The 22,650-nt window shown below is 42.6% G+C and overlaps 3 protein-coding genes across 8 annotated transcripts in view; 2 read left to right on the top strand and 1 right to left on the bottom strand.

The window, feature by feature from the left end:
• Window positions 1–8,933, top strand: part of CFAP251 (cilia and flagella associated protein 251) — a 31,612-nt gene extending 22,679 nt beyond the window's left edge. The window contains exons 18-22 of the mRNA XM_032800553.2: window positions 2,030–2,120; window positions 2,321–2,464; window positions 5,896–6,124; window positions 7,359–7,460; window positions 8,685–8,933. Of these exons, the coding sequence (XP_032656444.1) occupies window positions 2,030–2,120; window positions 2,321–2,464; window positions 5,896–6,124; window positions 7,359–7,460; window positions 8,685–8,839 (721 nt within the window). The 3' untranslated portion in view covers window positions 8,840–8,933. The remainder of the gene's footprint in view (window positions 1–2,029; window positions 2,121–2,320; window positions 2,465–5,895; window positions 6,125–7,358; window positions 7,461–8,684) is intronic.
• The window catches only part of DIABLO (diablo IAP-binding mitochondrial protein), a 236,982-nt gene that overhangs the window by 53,906 nt on the left and 160,426 nt on the right, over window positions 1–22,650 (bottom strand). The window lies entirely within an intron of this gene.
• The window catches only part of BCL7A (BAF chromatin remodeling complex subunit BCL7A), a 33,441-nt gene continuing 22,362 nt past the window's right edge, over window positions 11,572–22,650 (top strand). For 4 of the 6 annotated variants that reach the window (XM_032800566.2, XM_075060119.1, XM_032800564.2 and 1 more), the window contains exon 1: window positions 11,572–11,679. The gene's annotated coding sequence lies outside the window, so the exon portion shown is untranslated. The other 2 variants (XM_075060117.1, XM_075060118.1) reach the window with 2 other exon arrangements.

Raw genomic sequence — 22,650 nt, 5'->3', positions numbered from 1 at the left:
CCAAATGGGATGGTCTGATATTGTCCAGGAAATCCCCCCTGCATTTGCAGAATGGATTTAGGACAAACAACTCTAATGCCTTGCCCATGAGTAGGCCATCTGAAGTAACTGGGACTGCTCCTGTGAGTAAGGACTGCTTGTATGTGCCAGTTTTGTGCTGCCCTGGCAGCAAGCTTGGATCTTTCCTTTGTCAGCTGCCAACTGAAGAGCTGTGCCAAAAAACTGTGCCATCGATATCTGAGAGGGGACACCTCCTCCAAAAGCCTTTGTATACGGCCCTTGGTAAAGATGCCAGAAAGAGAGGCGATGTTCATTGCCTTTAATGTCTGGGCTATTCATTCTGATGTCAACACAAGGTGGGGTGAGGCTACCACAGTGCCAAGCGCACTATGAATGCCTAGATAGATAGATGCAAAGAGCAACCTGAAGCAAGCAGCTGCAAATGCTCTGAAACCAGCCTTTTCAGTGCAGCGTAACTTCATGTTTGAAAAAGGAGGAGATGGCGCTTACTCACTCTTAGAGCTAGAACTGAAGGATGGTTTAGGTTAGAAGGTTAGCTATCTATCTGTCTGCCTTAGGGTTTTCCATAGTATCTTTCGCCATCGGATGTAAGGTGGGAATTCATCCTCTCTTTGATTTCTGCTACATCATCCCTGCTGGGGCTGGCTTTAAGATACTGCTGAAGAACACCTTGTTGCCCTTTGGAGTGCACCTAGGGCTTTATTCCTCAAACACGCTCACTCTGCAAAGAATTCAGTTCAGACACTGCACACTATGAATAGAGCTTCTCCTGATGATTCCCTAGTAGTACCAGCCAGTTGCAGAGCAGTGAGGGCACAGAGCAACTTCTGAGCTGCCACAGCAAAGGAAGCCCTGGTGGGAGAGCAGTGGGTTTATGTATTTTCTTTTTCCATTTCATCTGGCTTAATCAGGTGGGGATCGGAGTGGGCAATAGGATGTAAATGCTTCTTCTTTATAATGGTTGGCCATGGTCCTGGCATCATTGAATTTGTATGTAATTTGCTGTTGGAGCAAGGCTCTTTATGAGCTAATTAACACTTTACTGCTGCTTCTGGTATTTTCTGTCTCTCCACTATGTTTAATGTCAAATAACTTAATTATAAAAAATCATAAAACTTGCAGATAGCACAATGGAGAACAGCACACCAAAGATGCAGATGAAAGCTGATGCCATGCTATCATGAATGCACCAGGATGTTGCTGATGTTATTGCAGTACCAGGCTATTGTAGTGTCTTGGGCTGTTTTCATTGTGGGAGTTGTTACTTTTCTGCATCCTGACTAACACATCTGGCTCTTTTGTCTCTACCGCCTATGAAACTGAAATTTAGATGACAGCTCATGGAGCTAGAGCAGAATTTTTACATGTACACTGCACCTGGGACACTGTCTTCCACTGTGGAGAATAGAGCGCCTGAGTGACAGATCCTAATATCTTACCGGGAAGGAGTGTGTGTAATTGTTAGAGTCCGGGAACTAGGATCTAAAGTTTGATTGTTCTATGGAAAGCTCTGTGCACTAGCCCTTTACCTGTTCAAAGTGCTGGCCTGACATAAGCTAATTAATCCCCACAACATTCCTGTGAAGTAACACACTTTATAAATGGGGAAACCAGGACACAGAAAAGTTAAATGTCACACAAAGACTACACACCAAGTCAGTGGCAAAGCTAGCATTAAAACCCAGTGTCTTCTGGTTCCTAGCCCTGTGCTCATTCCATTAGACCAGAGACACACACAATAATAATTACCTACTATACTAGGCTATTGTATGTAAAACACTGGGAAATCCTGGGCTAGAAAGTGCTGTAGAAGTACTGACTGTTAATAGAGTAGCATAAGTTTCAACTTAGAACTATACCTTTCCCTGTTTGTTCTGAGTTTTGGGTGAATTTTATTTATTTATTTGTTATAAGTTTCTGTGTGGCTGGCAGCAATGAGTGGAAAGGGAAACAGGACATTTTTCCTTACACGAACCCTTTCTGAGCTATCTTTTTGTTATTGCCATAGTGCTTTGGAGGCTGCTGTTTCTCTGGGCGGTGAGGATTTGATCCCATTCTACAACCTTTTGGATGGCGGCAGAGATGGTGAATTCTTCAGGGTAATTACAGTAAACATTGTGTGGTAACAGCTGGTTAATATGTTAGAATTAATTTATATGAGTCTGACAAATTGTGGGAGTCCAAATCTGCTTTAACAATAATTTCATTGATATGCCTTTTAGTATATCTTCAAAGAGGCTTATGTGCCATGCATGTTGAGAAACTGAACTTTGTTGTACTTCATTTGATTTTCTCTCAGGAACTGGAGGACTATTTTTACTATGCACAGCTGCGCAGTCAGGGTATTGATTCAATGGAGACCAGACAGGTGTCAACACATATTCCCTTGGAGGAAGTTCCATTTGTAATGAGAGCAATGGGGTTTTATCCGTCAGAGGAAAAGGTTTGTTTTTACCAAAGCGAATGATTGTGTTTACAGGGTATGCGATTGGCCAATTTCTGATCTCAGTTAGACAGGCTAGATCTGGAATAAATCCATGGATTTTAAATGTATTTAGTCTAGAACTACATTAGTGTAACTTTGATCAAAATCTGACTCTGTATCTTTTTTAAAAAAATGTAAGAGATAAAGTAAAGATTCAGTACTACTAGGGGACTGGATTGCTCTAGGGCAGGGGTGGCCATCCTGAGCCTGAGAAGGAGCCAGAATTTACCAATGTACATAGCCAAAGAGCCACAGTAATACATCAGCAGCCCCCATCAGCCCCCACCACCCCCAGCACCTCCTGTCCGCTGGCAGCCCTGCCGATCAGCACCTCCCTCCCCCACCCCGTGCCTCCTGCCCGCCGCGATCAGCTGTTTCACAGTGTACAGGAGGCTCTGGGATGAAGCAGGGAGGAGCAAGGGTGCAGCAGGCTCAGGAGAGGGGGCAGGAAGGGGTGGGGGCCTTGGAGTAAGGGGTGGAGTGGGGGTAGGGCCTGGGGTTGAGCAGGGGAAAGTTGGTCCCTGAAGCTCCAGCCCCGGAGTCAGCGCCTATGCAAGGAGCCGCATATTAACTTCTGAAAAGCCGCATGCAGCTCTGGAGCCACAGGTTGGCCACCCCTGCCCTACTCTAGGGCTTGGTAAAAGAAACCTTTCACCTTTAGGTTGGATGGACAAATCCAGCCCAAGTCAATGGAGTTCAAAAGTTTCATCTGTCAGGTGTTTGGTGGCCTCAGTCCAGTTCCCAGAGAGTAAGTGCTCACAACACAAAAATCACACCCATAATAGGCACTTCAGAAGAGAGCTTGGTTGCCTCAGAAAAGAAACTGAAAGCATGAAGAATGGATTCTCCTTTCATCCTGTAGGGCAGAGGTGCTGGAACAATGTGTATAGTGGGGGTGCTGGAAGCCATTGAACCAAACTGTAAACCCTGTATATAATGGAAATCACTTCAAGTTGGGGGTGCTGCAGCCCCCACAGCCCTAGTTCCAGCACTTGTGCTATAGGGGGTCCCTCCAGCTCAAACTGGGGCCCACCTTGAGTTTCTTCTGCTTGTGTTAAGTGTTGTTTTATACAAATGGGGCTTTGGAACTTTCAGCTCTATATACTGACTCGTCCATATAGTCTAAAGCCTCTTGTTTTCCTTCTCTTTGTGCCTTATAGTAATGATGAGAATGTTTTTACATAGAGAGAGCACCTTTCACCTGCAAGGGATCTCACCATCCTTCACCAACTGATAAATTTTTGACTTAAATTCTTATGAAAATCTCGCAAACTTTTATTTGTCAGGTTGCAGCAATGGGGGGGCTTTTTTTTTTATCAAAAATTTCTCAGGAGTTTTAAGCCTCAAATCCTCTTTGTACTGTAGCTAGAGATAAATCCCTTAATAAGGTTGATGATTCTTATCCTATTGTAATAGTATTTCTGAGGCAGTTTGTATTTACACATACCTAATTTATAGCACGGCAACCTGGCAGAAAGGAAATTAAGGTACCTGGAACAGATTTATTGACTCTGTTGCAAGGAGGTGTAAATTACACCTCGCAAGGCCAGCCTAGTCCCTTCATCCAGGAGAAATTCTCTCCAAAGGAGAAGACTAAGCAGTGGCATCACTGCTGTATTCTGTCAGGCTTTCTGTCAGGGAACAAGCTTCAATTGCTGCTTGGGCTCCGTAGGAACCGCAATGATGGAGGCTGCACTGAGGGAGTGCCATCCCACCAGCCCTGTGGCACTCTTTCCCTGGGGATCCAGCAGAAGGAAAGTTCTGGGCACTTTTCATCAATCTAACCTTCCCTTAGCAGACTTTCCTTGGGGCTCCTGGAGCTGCAGAAGTTCGTCTAATCTTGGGATGAGCTGGTGCAGTGTCCTGCTTTGGTACTATAATTTTGTACATAGTTAGATGTTTTCCTGGGCTCATTACATTGGCACCTCCTGCTGGTGGGGAAAAAGAGAATATATTCCTCTCATGCACAGTTGCTAAAGGAGGCATGAGAAATATCTCCTGATAAATAATCTGTAAGAAATTAGAGGACAGCATTTCAGTCAAGGAAACTACCCTGAAACTAGGCAACCTATGATCTGCTTCACAAAGTAGGTGGGACAATATTAATTCACAGAATGAAAATTCTCCTCCTCCAGAGCATTTTATTAAATAAAAAGTGAGAGGGGAAAAATCAGCATGGAATCCACTAACAGGAGCTCTTGGGAGCTGGAGAATTTTTCTTTTGTAATTCACTAGGATGGGGGTAAAACTTAATCCCAGATCAGCTAGAGCTGAGTGAAATGTTCTGTTCTTGCCCTGCATGGCATTTGCCAGGGCAAAAATATAAGTCCATGATTTCCATCTTCTCTGAGCACCATTCAGTGGAAAAACTTGTGACAAAGGCCCAGGGCTGAATGCAAAAGCCTCCCCATGGAGGCTTTGCATTGGCCTGCCTTCCTGGGGAGTAGAATGCTTGGTACGTGTTGGCACTGGGAATTCTCCCAACATTTAGCTCCATTTGTAACTGTAAGGAGGCTGCTGCCTCTTTAAACAGGAGCACAATAAAGGCATGGAACAGAACCTGCCTTTCAGACAAACATCTGCAAGGCTGCATGCCACTCTGACTCACAGCATCAGGCTTCAGGAAAGCTATTTAACTGCTAGTGACAAAGAGGCAGTTACTGCCTGACTGCCCAATAGAAGGACTGCTGTATGAGTGATACAGGGAAATAAAGGGCAGGATGTGGGACCCTTTGAGCAAAGTCCAGTCCTTTGCAGTTGCAGAGGGCCCCAGAGGCAGTTCTGCTGCACATGATCAGTGGGTATTGGAAGTGGGGATGGAAGGAGGAGAATTTTGGAAGCTCATTCATGATGTGCATACCACATAGCCAGCTGCGTGCGTGGAGACTTCCTGCACACTTGTTTGCAGCAAGGTGGAGTCACCATTTGGTGGACTCACTGTCCCCAGAGTGGAGACACAGCTGCAATGAGGGCTGCAGTGAGGCAGCCAGAGAATTGCTCTGCCTTCACTGCATGGCCTGTGGGGGAATCATTCCTTCCCACTCTCACGTCAATTGTTGGATAGATCTTATAACGAAAGATTTCCCCAGTATAGCACATCCCAGACAAAATGCTTCTCTGAGAATAACAGAAAGACCCCAGTGTATTGCAGGAATTGTACTTCTGGGGTTGATGTAATTTTGATGTGGTAAACAACTTTTTTAAAGAGACACTGTCAACTAATCTGAGGCTAGATTCTAATCACAGTTATAGTGGTGTAAATCCAAAGTAAATCCAGTGACTTCAATGGAATTATTCTGGATTTATATTGGCATCCCTGAGATCAGAAACTGGTCCAATGCTTTAAAAGAAACCCACCTTGTATAAGTGTCTTTTGTCTTGACTTTTAGATTGAGGACATGATAAATGAAGTCAAATTTAGTGAGTACGTGCACACTGGAAAACACGTTACAAATATCAATTTAGGGGATTTTATCAAGCTTTATATAAATCATCGACCAGCATTTGGCCTGTCAATGAAAGAAATACAAAATGCCTTCCAAGTTCTTGGTTATGATACTGAGAATGGAAAAATCGTTATCAACAGAGGAGACTTACTGCAACAACTTCAGTGCAGAGGTGAGCGTTTTCCTAACATCAGTTTTATGTTTGCTTGTTCTGTCCTTCATTTAAAAAAGTATCCATTGCTGTGAAGAGTTATCTGGAGACAGGTTTCGATAGGTGGCACGTTACCTCATCTGTCTTAGACTTTTAAATGAAATAACCATATACGTTGTCTCAGCTGGATTGTATCCTCCTGTTGGAAAATCGCTGCACACTCCCAAGTATTCCATCTGCTATCTGAAGAAGGTGGATCTTAAAAAATATTATAATTAATTAATTATATTTATTGATGGTGTGCCCTCACCATGAATAGTATATTCAGTTCAACTCACATGATCTCCAAAAAAGTAGTAGTAGAAATTGAAGAGAATCCAGAAATGAGTGATGAAAATTATTAGAAGTTTGGAATGACTTCATATGAGGAGAGATTGAAAAGATTGGTATGGTTTAGTTTAGAGATGAGGTGAATGAGATGGAACATGATAAAGATATCCAAAATTAATGGCATTGGCACAGAGAAGGTAAATTAGGTACTTCTGTATTCCCTCTCTTATTATAAGAACAAGACAGCACCCAAGTCAGCTGAAAAACAGCAAATTTAAAATGGATAAGAGGAAATACTGTATTAACCCACACGTTCTCAACCTGTAGAACTCATTGTCACATGGTATCATTGAGGTAAAGGGCTTACCAGGAGGTTAAAAGGGATTAGACACACATATGGATGATGAGAGCATCCACAAATACATGACATAGGATAAAACATTTTTAAAAGGGATATTAATCCTCATGCTTCAGGGCATAAGCCACTGATTGATGGAGGTTAGGAATAAACTCCTATGTGCAGGTTATTCTGTAATAGCTGACTAAATGTTTTCTTGTACCTTCCTCTGAATTGCTGTGGCGCTGGCTACTGCCAGTAGGCCACTGATCTGAGCTGGGAATTCGTATGAAAAGGAAGAGTGAAAACTGCTGTAGGTGCAACTGGGCCCAACAAGTCAGATCCAGTAGCCTTTCCCCCTCCCAGAAACCTAATTTATATGCCAAAAACTAATGTTTTCACAAGAACAAATTTCTCTTGGATCAAATTTCTTGCACTACGATCATGCATGCTGAATGGTGGTACTGGCTACCCCCGGAGGAACCCAAACCATCCTATTTTGTCCTTATGCCATTCTTGCTAGATATGTTTGTGGTGAGTTTGTGTTAATGAGAGAGCTTAGAGATTGTGTTTTTGCTTTATGTGTAGGGGAGCATATGACAGGGGAGGAGCTGGCAGAGTGTCTTACTACCCTGTTGGGCATGAATCCAGAGAGTGGGAGATCTGAGCTGGGCATCTATGATCCCTCAGGTACAGGATTAATGTTCTATGAAACACAGAAATAAGATTGCTTCAGATCCTTTAATATAATAATTAAACTGCAAATCCTATTTACCTTGTTATTCCAATCGCTGTTAAAAATGTTCAGCTGGGATTACAAAATATAGTCACAGGGCCAAATACTGTCCTTGGTCCATGCACTTTACTTCCACTGATATTGGGGAAAAGTTCTACTGCAGACTGAAACTCATATATATTTAAATAGCCAGTGAAATGTAACAATGTCCTTGACTACATTACCTTATGTTTATCTCCTGTCGAGGAATGGAAACGAGATATTTGCTGGAGGGCTCACCCACTCTTGTGATCCACACGCAAAGTAGAACCCTATAATATGCAAATTCTTTTCAGCTCCTTGCAGAGTTGTCCACTGTAATTGGAACCCCTGACCTCTGCCATATTCATGCAGTTTCTGAAATGAGTGTCCCAATCCCTAAGTGTCTACAATAACATCCAGTTGGGATTTTCCACAACTGATGTATGCCTACTGAAGGTGGATCTCCTGGAGGAAACAGCTTAGTGGTGTAAACCTCAGGTTTGAAATACCTGGATTCCTTGGAACCCTAGTTTCAAATCAAATCATAGCGGGATAGAAACAGCACTTTGTCCTTCCAAAGTAGATACAGTGAGTGTTCTGCAGTTTACTGGGTGTGGGTCTTACAGATGAGATCTTATTAACCAAGGACCAGTCCATTCTGCATAGATATTAAAGGTCCCAATAATTTTTTATAAGGATCTGGGCCTAAATATGTTCTTTTATGCCTAAATTACTTGAAACAGAAAATGAATATTGTTATTAAAGCAACTGAGTGGAGTCTCCAGATATCTGAATAACAGTATTCAAAATACAGCATGCTCAAGATGGCTTTGTAACTATCTTCAAGAAAATCATGGATAAGTAACAGGAAGAAAAGCCATGCAGGATTAGAGGAGTCAGAGATGGAATGGACAAGTATAGTGCTATAGATCATTTAGTTTAGATCTAGTTCTCAGTGGGAGTGGAAGGTGTGCTGCACCTCACAGGATCAGCGCTTTTGTTCCGTGACAGGGGACCTATTAAGTATTAAACTGATACTATATAAGGCCCCTTACATGTATTTTTGTAGACATTCCATTCCACACTGCTGCTGACAAGTCCTATTGATCTGGGAACCTGATTGCTTTGGGGGTGGTTGTTTTTTTTTCCCTCTCCAGGTGCAGCAGCTTTGATGGAAGAAGAAATTCCAGAGGAAATCACAGCAGAGATATTTACTGCTGATATTCTTGGCTTACCTACTTCTGAACCAGATGGAACTGAGACAGAAAAAAATTATGAACTCACAAGTAGCATAGAGTCAGCAGAGTCATAATTGCCATAGAGTTTGTAGTTTTCTACCCAGAAATGCATTTTCTATAATCATCTTTTCTCCTCAAACCCCTGGGAAACTATATTTTTGTATTTATTATAAAATAAAGATAACATAAACTTAAACATACCTCAAACTCTATGATGTTCCATCAATTAACAGCGTGTCGTAAAGCTATAGGATTAAAACACTTCACAAAGTCTGGGCCAATAGTCAAGCAGCAATGCTACCATGGGGGAGTTCTGAGTTTGGAGCTCAAGAGGAAGCAGCTTACTCTGTCCCTAAGGACACCATGTATTGCTGATCAATGACCTCCTCAATGAATGCACCAAACACAGGATTGGGTTAAGTAAACTTGCTGCTAAGACTGACATTATGGTATCAATCACAAATTCTGCCCTGAAAAGGTCTCTTCAGAGTGCAATGTTATGGTTTTGCTCTAAATCCATCTAATGGTCCAGTGGGCCATTAGGACAATCAGGAATCACCATGGCATAAGGAGGCAGGGAGAAGAGTGAAATATGAGCTGGTATAGTAGCTCTATGCCATCCATAATCTCCTGTCCTGGGAGGAATCCTCCTGTGACTGGTAACATTAGCTTTAGGGCAGGTTTACACTAATGGTGTAATGCAAAGCTGCACTAATATAGTCCACTTTTAGCATATTATGGAAAAGTTTATTCACAAAAACTGTACAGTAAAATAGCAATTAAAATTAAGTACTATATCTGAATATACCACAATGATGAATCTTAATGAAGGGAGCATTCTATTTTGTGATGGATTAAAAATTGGGCTTCCATTTTGCTCCTAACAACTTTGTATTTCTTTTTTGGGAGTGTTAATTCCAATTAGTAATGTAATGCCCATGGGAGAGTGTCTTACTCAGTGTTTGTATAAACAGCATAATCGTGCCAACGCAAGTTGCTGTAGAAAGATCAGTGAGTTGTTGAACTCATTTCCTTCTTTACAGTGCCCCTCAGCATCCATGGGTCTTTGCATAATCATGTAGCCCCTTAAAAAGTGTTCCATTCAGTGGTGATGTTTATTGCATGGAGATTACTATTATACATCACAGAAATCATTATAGTTGTGTTAGTACATATAGCAAGATGTATAGCTAGTTGCATGGCAGTGAAGAGATAAAGGTCAAACACAAACCAAAGTATCATAGGGTGTGTGACAAAGATTTCCTGAAGAGGTGTAGCTTCACATGACCTGCTCTCCAACCATTATTTTTACATATATGTACACACACATGTACATGTGTTGGGTCAGATCCTCAGAAACCATAAATCATCAGAACTCCACTGAAGTCATTAGAGATACATTGACCTACACAGGCAGCGAGTGAGCCAGATCCTCAGCTATCTTTTTGTATTACACAAAAATTTGTATGTGATGTCCGATGAACTGGATTGTTAAATATTCTTTTCCTATTGTTTTATAAATCACATACGTTGTTGAAAAAGAAATATTGCTAAACAGCAAACCACAAGTCTGCAACATAGTGCCATAACTGTTTGCACAAGGGCTAAATCAGAAACTAGTCATTCAGACAGTCTATCATTCATAAGAGAATGCACTATAGGAGTCTCAAAGATAACAAGTATTTAGTGTAATGAACACAAAGTTGAGGAACAAATGGATCTAATGTTATTACTGATTGAGCACCCTCTGCAGTACTCTGTGCTACACAAATACCAGCTTATACAAAGATGTGATCCCTACTCTTGGGGCTTACAATCTAATTTGGACACAGACAATAAGGCTCAGACATACACAAAGTAATACATCACATGATGATTCTTTAGATTTTCAGAGAGAAGAGTGGTTCAGTGCGCAGAGCCTGGCAGTCTTATTTCTAAATCCAGCTCTGACATTAACACCTCTTTTAGAAAATTCCCCTTCTGTCTCACTTTCCCTACTGGTAAAAATATTTAAAACTTATCAGAATTGTTTTGAGAATCAATTGTTTCTAGAGCTTATTATCATTAAGCTTTCTAAAGCCTGGGGTTATGTCTCTTGGGCATATATTTACATCACAGAAGTATTTACAGCACTATATAAACAAAAAATAAACAATTCCTAAAAGTAGCCTTTGCAGTCTTGCAATTTATTTCCATAACTTTGTTGCCCACTGGGGGAAGAGGAGTTAAGCCACAGTATTTTGCCTTTCCATAGCATCTCCCCATCTGAGATTCTCAAAACTTTTTATAAACATTAATTCATTAAGCTTCCCAACACCCCTATATGGTAGATTAGAAGGACGGGAAGGGGGGGGTACTGAAGCGCAGAGGTGCTAAGTGACTTGTCCAAGGTGAGATCCCACAGTGAGTCCATGCACAAATGGCAACAAAACCCGACCCCATCTCCTCTAATGATTAGACCCCCACACTTCCACCCAGGGATGGTTACGGGATCCAGGAGTCCTGGCTCTCAGCCCCCTGCTGTAGCCACCAAGGCCTGGTCCCCCATGCGCCCGGAAGCTCTTTGCAGCCCCTTGGCCGGGGCACTGACTCCTCAGTTGGGGACCCCCGCCCGCGCGCGCGCCAGCCCCTCTCGCGCCCCACGAGCCCAAGCTGCCGCGCCGGCGGCGGCTCTGGCGCTTGCGCAGTGCGACGGCCCCGGCGGCGGGCGGCTGAGTCTGGGCGAGCTGAGCGGCGGACTGAGCATTGTGGCGTGCGGCGCAGCCAGCCGGGCCGGCCGGGCCGAGCTCTGCATCTCGCACCCCCGCCGCCCCCCGTCCCCAGCAGCATGTCGGGCCGTCGGTGCGGCCGAGACCCGCAGCCGGCCAAGATGACATCAAGCGGGTGATGGCGGCCTCGAGAAAGTGCGCAAATGGTGAGCGGGCCGCCCGGGCTCCGGCCCCTCCCCGCGGGCGCGCGCCGCGCTGCGCCCCTGCTCCCCCCAGCGCAGGGCCGGAGCCCGCCGGGCGGGCCGGGGCGGGGAGCCGGCTTCACCCACAAGCCATTTCGCTCCCGCGAGTCACGCGAAGGCGGCGTGTGAGGGGGAGAGAGGCAGATAGACCCACAGGGCTCCATTGTGCCGCCGAACCGAGCCGAGCCCCCGGCCCGCGTCCTCCCCGCGCTGCGGCCGAGCCCCCTCCGGTACCCACCGGGCCCGCCTCTACCCTGCTGCTCTGCGGTTCAGCGCCCTCCCCGGGCCCGTGTCCTCCCTCTTCTTGTTCCCTGGCCCCTTCTTTAGTCTCTTCCCCCAAACCCCACTTGTGTTGTCCCTCTCGCCTCCTTCAGCTCACCCCTCCCATCGCCCCTTGCTGCCCTTGGTCCCAGTTAGGTACCGTGGTTGTCCCAGTTGCCGAGATCGTCCCATGTCCTCGATCTTCCCTCACCTCAGCCCCTCTTCATGCTGCCTCAGAGTGTTTGTCTCCCCCTCGCCCTCCCCCGCGATCCCATCCTAGGGGCTCTTGCAGAGTAACGGGGGTGCGCGAGTGAATGTAACGCTTTGGGATTTGTGAAGGGGGGGTGTCATCCCCCAGAATCAAAGAAGAGCTGAAGGGGCCCAGCAGGGAGCGGTGCATGGATGGGAGCAGATGTAGCAGGCATGAGTCAGACCCCCACTGGCCTTAGTTTCTTACAAAAGAAACCTGTTCTCCCTTCTCTGAAATTTCCCTGTCAAAAACAGGAAGGGGGATGAGGTTTTACAAAGTATTATTAGTGGGATCTATAGGGAAACACATTTTGAAATGCCTTGTAATGTTGCAGAAATAATTATCTTTGTCTGTAAATCAAAAAGGCGTTGAGTTTATTTTTTCATGCTTGAGAGTTGGGTGAAAATAAGTAGGAAAACCAAGATCTTGTATTAAAAATCCCAATAGGCTTTCATTATTTTTTTTAAAGCTTCAAAGATCACACAGAAAGCAAATCAGATGTGAACAAAAGTGTGTTGTTTTAACATTCTGGTGGTTTTAGATCCTGAGTGGAATTGGAGAGAGAGCTCTAATTGGTACTTGAATTTATTTTAAATTACATAATTAAAGGTTGTACCCATACTAAAATAATCCCCTTTTATTTAACCTTAGAAGTGTTTTGGCATTTTATGCTTTTCTCTTTCCTAGTTTTATTATGAAAATCAACATGAAGTAGTCAAACAATACGGTAGAACTGTTATTGTAGCACAATACACAGTCTCGTTTATTTGGATGGGATAAAGAGCAGTGTCAGTGTGACTCAGGAAGGAGTTACTTTGTTCAAATGGCTTGACCTTGAATTTTCAGTAGCTTTTGTATATCTATCATAAAGTGTCTTTTTTAAGTGTATAAAAGATACAGTAAATCCCGGGGACCGGTTTTAATCTGCATAACTCGTATATTTGGAATAGGATAAAATGAAGGTTCCTGTTTTGTTATGTAATTTATAACTTTAAATTCATTTAACAAAAAAAAAAATATAGAAATAAATCTGCATTTTTCTCTTGTTCTCTCCCTGAACTGGATTGTTGCCATTTTAAAGCCCTTGAACTCTGCGAATAGGCTGGTTGGCTTGAATCGGACAAAGAGTCAAAATATGTCCACTAATGCAGGTCTTGGGAAGGGGATTTCAAAGTAGGAATCCATCTTTTGTGTTGGGAGCTGAAGCACCCAGTGTTATAGTCTGGTGATAGTACGGAGTTCCTGAAATAATACTTCTATGTATTTTTTTATTGCTCTTTGCTGACTGGCTGGTTAGTATTGAGGGATCAAATACAATAGGTAGAGAGATGTGACAGTGCTTTCTCTCTGTGGTAATGTAGCTGGATGCTTGTTTTTTTGTTTTTAATTTCCTGATATTTCATTAAAGAGAACTGGTACTTATTTCCTTTAAATAATACTATGCAGAGTACAGGAGAGAGAGGAGTTTGACTGTGCTTGAAGAGAAGGAGAGGCAGGAGTTTGATCTTTTCTTTATGGCCAACAAATTAAAATAAGGGAGCCCAATCTCTTTTTGCAATTGTTTTCTACCATCACAGCAACTGTGCACAGATATTAGCCTGGCTTGTTGTACCAAGAGTAAAGATTTGAGGATTCAAATGGAATTTTTAAATTTAAATCCTCACAGGGTAGTTTGTTTAAGGTTGACTTTACAGAATTACCGAAAGCACTTATTCTGACCATTGCCAGATTTATTCACGTCACTTCTTGCATGAAGGTCTGATGAGTACTTACATAAGCCACTTAGTACAAAGACATTTTTCACATGAATCTGTTGGAACTCATTGTTTTGTTAACAAACCTCATGTCTCTTTGTTCTTGTTTCTCGTCCCCATAGACCATGTAGAATGTAAAGGCACTGAGATATTAAATGTTTTGATTTGTGACTTACACATTTTTGAGAAGAAGCTTGTGGTGAATTTTGAGATTTATACACCAGCCTCACCCACACCTTGTCAAGAGCTATGTATGCAACTTGCAGGGAGCGTAAATACCACACCTAATTTGTTATAGCTGGGAGCAATTTGTTGCCATTCACATCTTTACTGTGGAAATGCAACCACTGGAGCTGAAAAGTCCCAGCGTGAGTGCTTCCATTACTTGGATCAAAAATGGAGTACTACATAGTTGGACTGTAGCATAACATAAGAATATAAACCTAAAAATGGCCATACAGAGTCAGACCAGTGACCGATACCAGATGCTTCAGAGGGAATGAACAGAACAGGGCAATTTATAAAGTAATATATCAGTGTATGCGCACAATGTGCCCAGCCATTTGATTGCATCATCATCAGCCAGGTGGAGAGCCGGTAACCCGCTGTCGAAATAAGTCAGTGGGCTCTCATCAAGGAAATGTGACATAGTCTGAAGTTGACCACAGCTGTATTGCAGGTTATTAGAAAAACCTCATTTAAAGAGACTGGCCACACAAGTGTCCTGTCCTATTTGAAATGGGGTCAGAGATGACCGCCAGATGTCTTGGCAGATCAAAACCTGAGGGACAGATGGTCGGGCTAGTGAAGAAAGAGTGATTAACAACTGTTGTCACTGTCCTCTTGTTGTGCCAAGCAGATTCCACCGTCATTTCTTGTGGTGGCACAAATGACCATAAAGGGCATCTAGAAGACAGGTGAACTGCAGGTGGTTGAAGGGTCTGTGTACAAAGGCAGGTGGTTGTTCTCACGGATTTTCGCCAGCAGTCTGACAGATGCCTTCTCATGGCGAATTTGTGGTGGTGCTATGTTGTTAAGTATCGGTAGCCACGGCAATGGAGTTGCCCATAAAGTCCCAGTAACAATACGCGTAGCTTTGTTAAGCTCTACATTGGCTAGCCTCATGTGAGATGAGTGACACCAAACAGGAGCACAGAACTCTGCTGTTGAATAGCAGAGGGCAAGGTCTAATGTTCTAAGAATCCTGAGTGCTCGCACTCCAGATTGAACTGGCCAGTTTTCTGAGGAGGTTGTTCCAAATGCTGACTTTTGCTGCAATCTTCCTCAAGTGGTTGTGGTACATTAATGACCCATTCAATGTCACACCGAGGTAAACTGGGTTTGGATCATGCTGCTGGCATTGGCCGTTGAGAAAAATGTTTAACTCGTGTGTTGCGCTTGCATTATGCAGATGAAATACACTAGAAACCATTTCGGAAAAGCTCGGCTGCAATCACCATCAACTAAGAGAGTTTGCCATGAGTTTTGTATCATTCAAGATCTTGCCAATTTCTGAGAGAGACTGAGTTTGGTAGCTGCAGCAGATGTCATTGGTATAGTATCAGAGGGGTAGCCGTGTTAGTCTGGATCTGTAAAAGAAGCAAAGAGTCCTGTGGCACCTTATAGACTAACAGACGTTTCGGAGCATGAGCTTTTGTGGGTGAATACCCACTTTGTCGGATGCATGTAGTGGAGTCCACGACCTGCCAGATACATTCTTGCACAAGTTTATCTATACCAATGACAGCAAAGAGTCCTGTGGCACCTTATAGACTAACAGACGTTTTGGAGCATGAGCTTTCGTGGGTGAATACTCACTTCGTCGGATACATGTAGTGGAGGTCCCTGCATGTAGTGGGATCCATACATGTATCGACGAAGTGAGTATTCACCCACGAAAGCTCATGCTCCAAAACGTCTGTTAGTCTATAAGGTGCCACAGGACTCTTTGCTGTCATTGGTATAGATAAACTTGTGCAAGAATGTATCTGGCAGGTCGTGGACTCCACTACATGCATCCGACAAAGTGGGTATTCACCCACGAAAGCTCATGCTCCAAAATGTCTGTTAGTCTATAAGATTCCACAGGACTCTTTGCTGTCATTGGTATAGATAAACTTGTGCAAGAATGTATCTGACAGGTTGTTGATGTAGACATTGAACAGTATCAGTGAAAGAACTGGCTGTTGATCTGACGCTTCCAAGAGCTGCAGCAGCTGTCGATGTGTATTCTAAACCTCCTATTATGGAGAAGAGCTCTACTACCTTGACTACCCAACGGAGGGCAACTTGAGAGAACTTAAACAAAAAGGCCTCTATGCCAAACTGTGTCATTGGTGGCAGTCATATCCAAGAAGATTGCTCCTGTCTTTAGATTTTGTTGAAAACTATTTTCGATAAAGCTGGTCAAGGCCAGGACTTGATCATAAGTGCTGTGTCCTTTACTGAACCCTGCCTGCTTGACCTGCAAAAAAACATCCAAATCTGGAGTCATTTGTTGGAGGATCAGACTCTCGAACACCTTGAAACACACTGACAGCAAAGATATGGTATGGTAACATGACACATTGAAGGGGTCCTTGTCTGGCTTAAGAATGGCAATAATCTTTGCTTTGTGCCAAGTGCATGGTAACTTCTTCTCATTAATGACCCATATGTAGAATTACATAAGCCATCGTGTTGCCTTTGGTCCAAGGTGTTTGAGGAATTCCAGTAAGATGTTATGATAGGCACAGCAGCAGGCTATCTTGATGGAATTAAGAGCCCTATCTAGCTCCTTGACCATAAGTGGCTCTGGTTGACTCTTACCCACATTCTGATGTCAGAGTAGGCACCATTTGTTATATACTTTGCATTTGAGTCGCTTCTCCAGTGGGACCTTTACTACCCACAGAAAATGGCTTGCAACCTCACAGGGCTTAACCTGTGGTGGTTTTTGACCTGGAGGTTGTTGAGCAGTGCCCAGCCACAGATCAAGTTCCAACAGTTCTGACCGGAATAAATGAAGTGAAGCTTCTCTCTAGATTCCTTCCACCAAGTAAGCCTAGCAGCATCCAGAGACTCAGGTGGTCAGCAATGTCCGAGTCGCCAGATAATTCGAATTTCCTGAGCAAGTCTTGGTGTTCGGCACTCAGGCAGGGAGTGTAAATTGGACAACAGCCCCGTAGTATAGCTGAGCATGTGGCTTTATAAATGACTCCTTGGAATTAGTGTCAGGCTTCATTGACTGGCAAACAATGCAATGGAATGATAACCACACTAAGTTCCAGTGCTTCACAGAACTTTTCCCACTCTGCCTTGCAGAAATTCTACCAGCACTTGATTGAGCTTTGAATGATATGTAGCTGGGGCCCAATGTGGATAAGCAAATTTTGTCCACTGGTTGAATCATTAGCTTGCCTGGCCCAGCCATGCAGGGTACTGATGAGGAGTACAATGTGAATGCTGATCCATTGCCGCCTGTATCGAGTGATACATCCCGTGTCAACCAGTCCCATCTTCTGGCAATCAGAGGTTTAGGGACACCTGGAGCATAGGGTTGAATCCCTGACCATCTTCCTAATGGCCACTGATGAACCAATCATCCCTGAATTTATCTAATTCCTTTTTGAACCCAGTTATACTTTTATTGTAGTCTGAGTATTGCACTCATGTGTGAAAGATGACTCCAGGAGCAGGCCCCTCTGTCCAGACAATGGCTCCTGTGCACATTGTCCCTGCCGTATGTAACTAAGAGGTGAGGTGGTGCCCTGCGCTTCTTACTGGGCATAATATTGGTGCACAGTAACTACTGTTGTGTTATATGCATGTATGCTCATTTTGGGGTCATTTTTCCACTCAGGCAGACTATGTCCCTTAGAAAATATGCATGGTCTTAGACTGTAAACTCTTTGAAGCGGGGAGTGTATCTTTATATATGTTTGCAAAGTGCCTAAAATGGTTAGGGCTTGATCCTGACCAGTGGTTCTGGGAATCACTCTAATACAGCGGTTCTAAAATTATGGGGTGGGCCTCCCATGGGAGGCATGGGAATGTGTAAAGGAGGCCCAAGCTGTGGGCCTTTTTGTTCATTTGCTTGGTTTTTTGTTTTGTTTTTGTTTGAAGAGCTGTGACTGTCAGTCCTGGATGGCTGGGGCTTGTACAGAATGGCTGTGCCCACGAAGGAGGTGGGGATAAAGGGGACAGTCAGAGCCCTGCTGCTCGCGCTCTCCTTCCCCCTCTTCCCACCAATACCTCACAGGGATGCAGCCTAGGCATGAACTTTCCTCCCCCAGTCCATCACCAGGAAGCAGCCTGGGCTCGGGCTCACCTGGAGGTGGCAGGGCTCTGGCTGTGAGCCCCTGGGGTTGTGGGAGGCGGGGGGAGGCAGGCAGCAGGGCAGCTATGTTTGCTGTGAAAAGTGAGCTGCTGCAGGCATGGCACTGTCTTCCGAGCTGGGTGACGGTATATGTATTTGGGGGAGAGGGGGAGTGTAAATAACTACAGACACAAGTGGGATCTGTTCAAACAAGTTTGAGAACCAATACTTTAATACAACTGTTACAGTAACAATAGTTGTTCACTGTGAATGGTTTTGATCTTTGAGATTAGTGCAGCTTATTCAATTAGGTTGTTTCAAAGCTCTGTATCAGTGGGCCTATATTGTAGAAAAGCATCAAGTATATATCTGAGTAGGTTTTGCTGCTGTAAATATACATTCTGTGTATGTGACTTTTGAATACATGTCAGAAATGCTGACCATCCATGATGCTACAAGGGACAGTCCCTGTTTTAGTTAAAATATTTATAATTTTGAAATCAGCCTATGAAAAAAGTGCTTACAGTCCAGTGTATCTTAATAGATTTAAGAGGCACATCTCTTTTTGTTTCCTCTAATGTATCATGTATAGCTCAAAGGCAGAGAAGCATCTGTAGATTCTAGGTAGGATCATTTAGGACTTTTTATACCATTCCAAGAGATTGGTCAGAAACTTGGCAGTTTCTGCCATATGCCAAAAAATATTCGAATATTTTTACTCAATGAAAGTAAGTTTTAGAGCATTTCAATGAGAGTGTGTGTAAATATTTGCTTATTTATTAAAGGGATTTGCATAATGCATATCACAGGATTTTTGGGGGCAAGATATGTGGCTTAGAGTGAGGCAGAAAACTAATTCACAAGCTCAGTAAAGGGAGTTAATATTCCATAATCCATCATTTCCCACATATACACCAACAATAGAGGCGAGAGGAGACTGAGCCAATCTCTTGGTCTAGGATAGCACACTAGATTAGGAGTGAGGAAACCTGGGGTCCATTTTCTAACTGCCATTGAGTTGCTGTGTGACTTTGGATAAGTCATTTAGCCACTTTTACCTCATTTTACCAAGCAGTAATACAGGGATAATGATGCTTTACCTCCTTTTGTAAAGCATTTGGAGATCATGGATGAAAATCATAATAATAGTAATAGTCCGCTACCTGTGCCTCCATTTCCCTGTGGGTAAAAATGAGGATGATGATAATGACGTTTGTAAAGTGCTTCGAGAGCTACAGGTGGTGGTATTATTATAGAAGTGCTCAATGTTTATTATGGGAAAGTTTGGCCCCACAACAGAGTCTTTAAATGGGACACAGACTAGGAAATGTTACCAATGTGTGTGAGAGCTAAGGACCAAAGTAACTCATTTGTTGATGAGGAGTACTCCCCCAGGTGTGTCTGGTGGAGAACCATAATACGCTGTGGCTAGCTTTAGATTGGCACTTGTAGGTATTACCACTGGAGCATCTCTATTCATTGTCTCTCCTTGGACTGTACAAAATACGTGCTGTTAACTTTCTGAGGTTGAAAAGATCAATTACAGGTTTTGTTGCTGGTATTTCTTCCTTAAAGTAGATTTCCCTACTTTATAAGAATTTCGAAACATTGGCTTTTGCCCTTTCCATTCCCTCCTTGAAAAATGATAGAGATCTGGGGTTTCTTCATGTGACACCAATAGGAAATCTTTTACTAGAGCAGTGTGACATGAAACCACAACCATGTGAAATTCACTTATTTCAGGTATTGTTACTTTAAACTACATTCTCTCTCTCTCCAAGGGGACAGCACTTTAGCGCAAAGCTGGTTCAGTTTGTAGAACTTGGGCCAATTTGTGCTTTTGGATCAAAATTGTATATAACCTGTATCTTGACTGCAAAGCCTGGTGAATCTCAACTATTTTGACTGAGTTTTGTATGGAGTTTTGGGTTTTTTTTCAACCTGAAACTGAAAATTCAGGGTTGAGGTGGAGAAAATAGGTGCTTATCCACACAGATCAAAATTAAAATGTTAGCACAAAGCTGACTCTAGTTTTGACAAAGCCAGAGGCATCTGAGACTAATTCAGGTCCTCTGGAGAATCAGTGGACCAATGAGTTAACATCTTGCCAACATTTTCCCACCATTGGTGATCTTATTTCAGCTCCACCAACACTGGGAATGTTGGAAGCCCTACTATAGATTATGCCAGCATTTGACATACAGGGTGGATTTGATTTAAATCACTAGTCAGGAAGACTTGATTTAATCATGGTTTTCTACATAAGTGCATTCTTGTTGGTTGTTAGAACCTTAATACATATTCTTCACAACTCAGATAGATGTAGGTTTCATTTTTAGAAGGTACACACTATACATTTTTTTAACTGATTTATTTTGAAAACTTTTCAGATTAGTTTTACAGCTATATCAGAAAATGAATGATTGTTCAGTTATTTCATTTACCAAAGGTAATTGAAGCAGGTATTTATGAAGTCATTGGGAGGTGAACAATCTCCAGTTCAACAGAATAATCATTAGTATTTGGAGGATTTTCTTGCCATGCTGTATTAGGAGGAGAACAGCACCAGACAGACATTTAAATTGTTTTATTTAACTAAAACAACAACGTTAAGTGATCTGGATTTTTTTCTTCAACAGTAAATATAATATTTTAACAAAACAGGCATATGTCCCTCCCTTCTCACATTTATCTCCGGACTTCTCCTTGTCCAGATCTATTCTGCCCCCAACAATCTTCTATTCATTGAACTTTTTGAAACTTTGCACTTTTAGAGAGAGGTAAGGGATTGACTCTGTACACAAATTTGCAGAGGGACAATAGGATTGAGGTCTGTTATTTCTTCTCTCTCTCTCTATTTATTTATTTTAAAACATTTTTGCTGTTAACAAGCATGTTATCTCTGGAGACACAAATCCACAGTTTGAGAACTGCAAAACTCAGCATCTCTGATGGTATCTTCTAGATTGAGCACTGAGTCCCATTGAGTAGATAGAAAGATTAATTTAAATAATCTATACAGAAGCCTGCGGAACCCCGTAAGATTGGGTCCCTAATCCATGAACTACTGGAACTCATTTACAAACTTTTCTTAAACATTACAGGAATATGTTGTCTCATACTATAGAATTAGAGTTTATAATCCCTGTTCCGTGATGAGATCTTTGAGCTGTAATTTATCTTAATTAAAACTATCTTTAGATGGTTTTTTCCCCAAAGAGCATTTTATCAAAAAAATCGGATTATTTTTATTTTTTAATCATTAATTTTTATCCACCCTGACATTATATCAGCTAACCCTTCACAGAGCTTGATGGTTAAAAGTGCTGGCAAGTGTTACATCCAAGCTAGTGCTTCTAACGTTTCTAGTACTGGTGTAATTGAAAGAATGTTAGCACTTTCTCTAGTGTAATCAAGTCATCTCTTTGAGATTTTATCATGATTCATAGTGCCCCTTTCATGTGGCTGAATTAGGTTGTGTTTTGTGGCTCATTGCATATTCCATTTTGAGTCAGATTCTACCCTCTGATACGCATGTACCACTGACTTCAATGGGAGTTGCATTAGAGTTTGGCCCGCTATAAACATACCCTTCAGATTAGTGCAGTTAACAAGAGCCATCTCTGCAACTTGGGGAACTAGTAGACTTTGCGTAAAAATGGATCCTTAGGTATATAAGTTAAATGGGGGCTTTCGTACTGAAACACAGTTGGATGAAGAACATTTTGAACCAAAGGACATGTCCTTGGTCAATATTATTTTTTTCCAATTACTCTGATGCTTTTTTTGTGATTTATAATTTCTTTATATGACAATAGGATCGAGAGACTTTTCTGCTAGTCACTATACAGACATCTACAAAGTCACATCCCCAACTCTGAAGAGAGAGCCTAAAGTTGAAATTTTTTTTTCAGTTTTGTGCGTTTGAGAGATACTTTGTGTGTCTAATAATGGCATTTTCTTTCCCATTCCCCCCTTTCTCCTTCTGCTTGATTCCACAGGGAAGTCATAATTCTGTGATTTTCACCAAACTCTGTTGCAATGCAAGTGAGTGTGATGTGATAAATTCAGCATTATGACATCATTTCATGACCATCAAGAGAAGATGGGGTATGCGGGAACTATCCTTGTTTAAACACACATTGTTTTAGTAAATAGCAGACATGGTAAGAAACTGTAACGGAATGGATTTCTTCAAGTCTGATCTATTTGAAAGCCTCTCTGCTTAAATGGCAATGCTGTTATCTGCAGCAAAGGCTTTCAGTTCTTGTTCTGTTAAGCAATTTCTGTTTTTGATGTTCAATGCTAATACAAAAGCCCTCTTGACATTTCATGTATAAATGTAATACATGGTATCCTGTTTCATCCATTAA

Source organism: Chelonoidis abingdonii, chromosome 22, assembly GCF_003597395.2.
Source record: "Chelonoidis abingdonii isolate Lonesome George chromosome 22, CheloAbing_2.0, whole genome shotgun sequence".
Lineage (NCBI taxonomy): Eukaryota > Metazoa > Chordata > Testudines > Testudinidae > Chelonoidis > Chelonoidis abingdonii.
The sequence above is the reverse complement of the archived record's forward strand: the minus strand, read 5'-3'. Positions and strand labels throughout refer to the sequence as shown.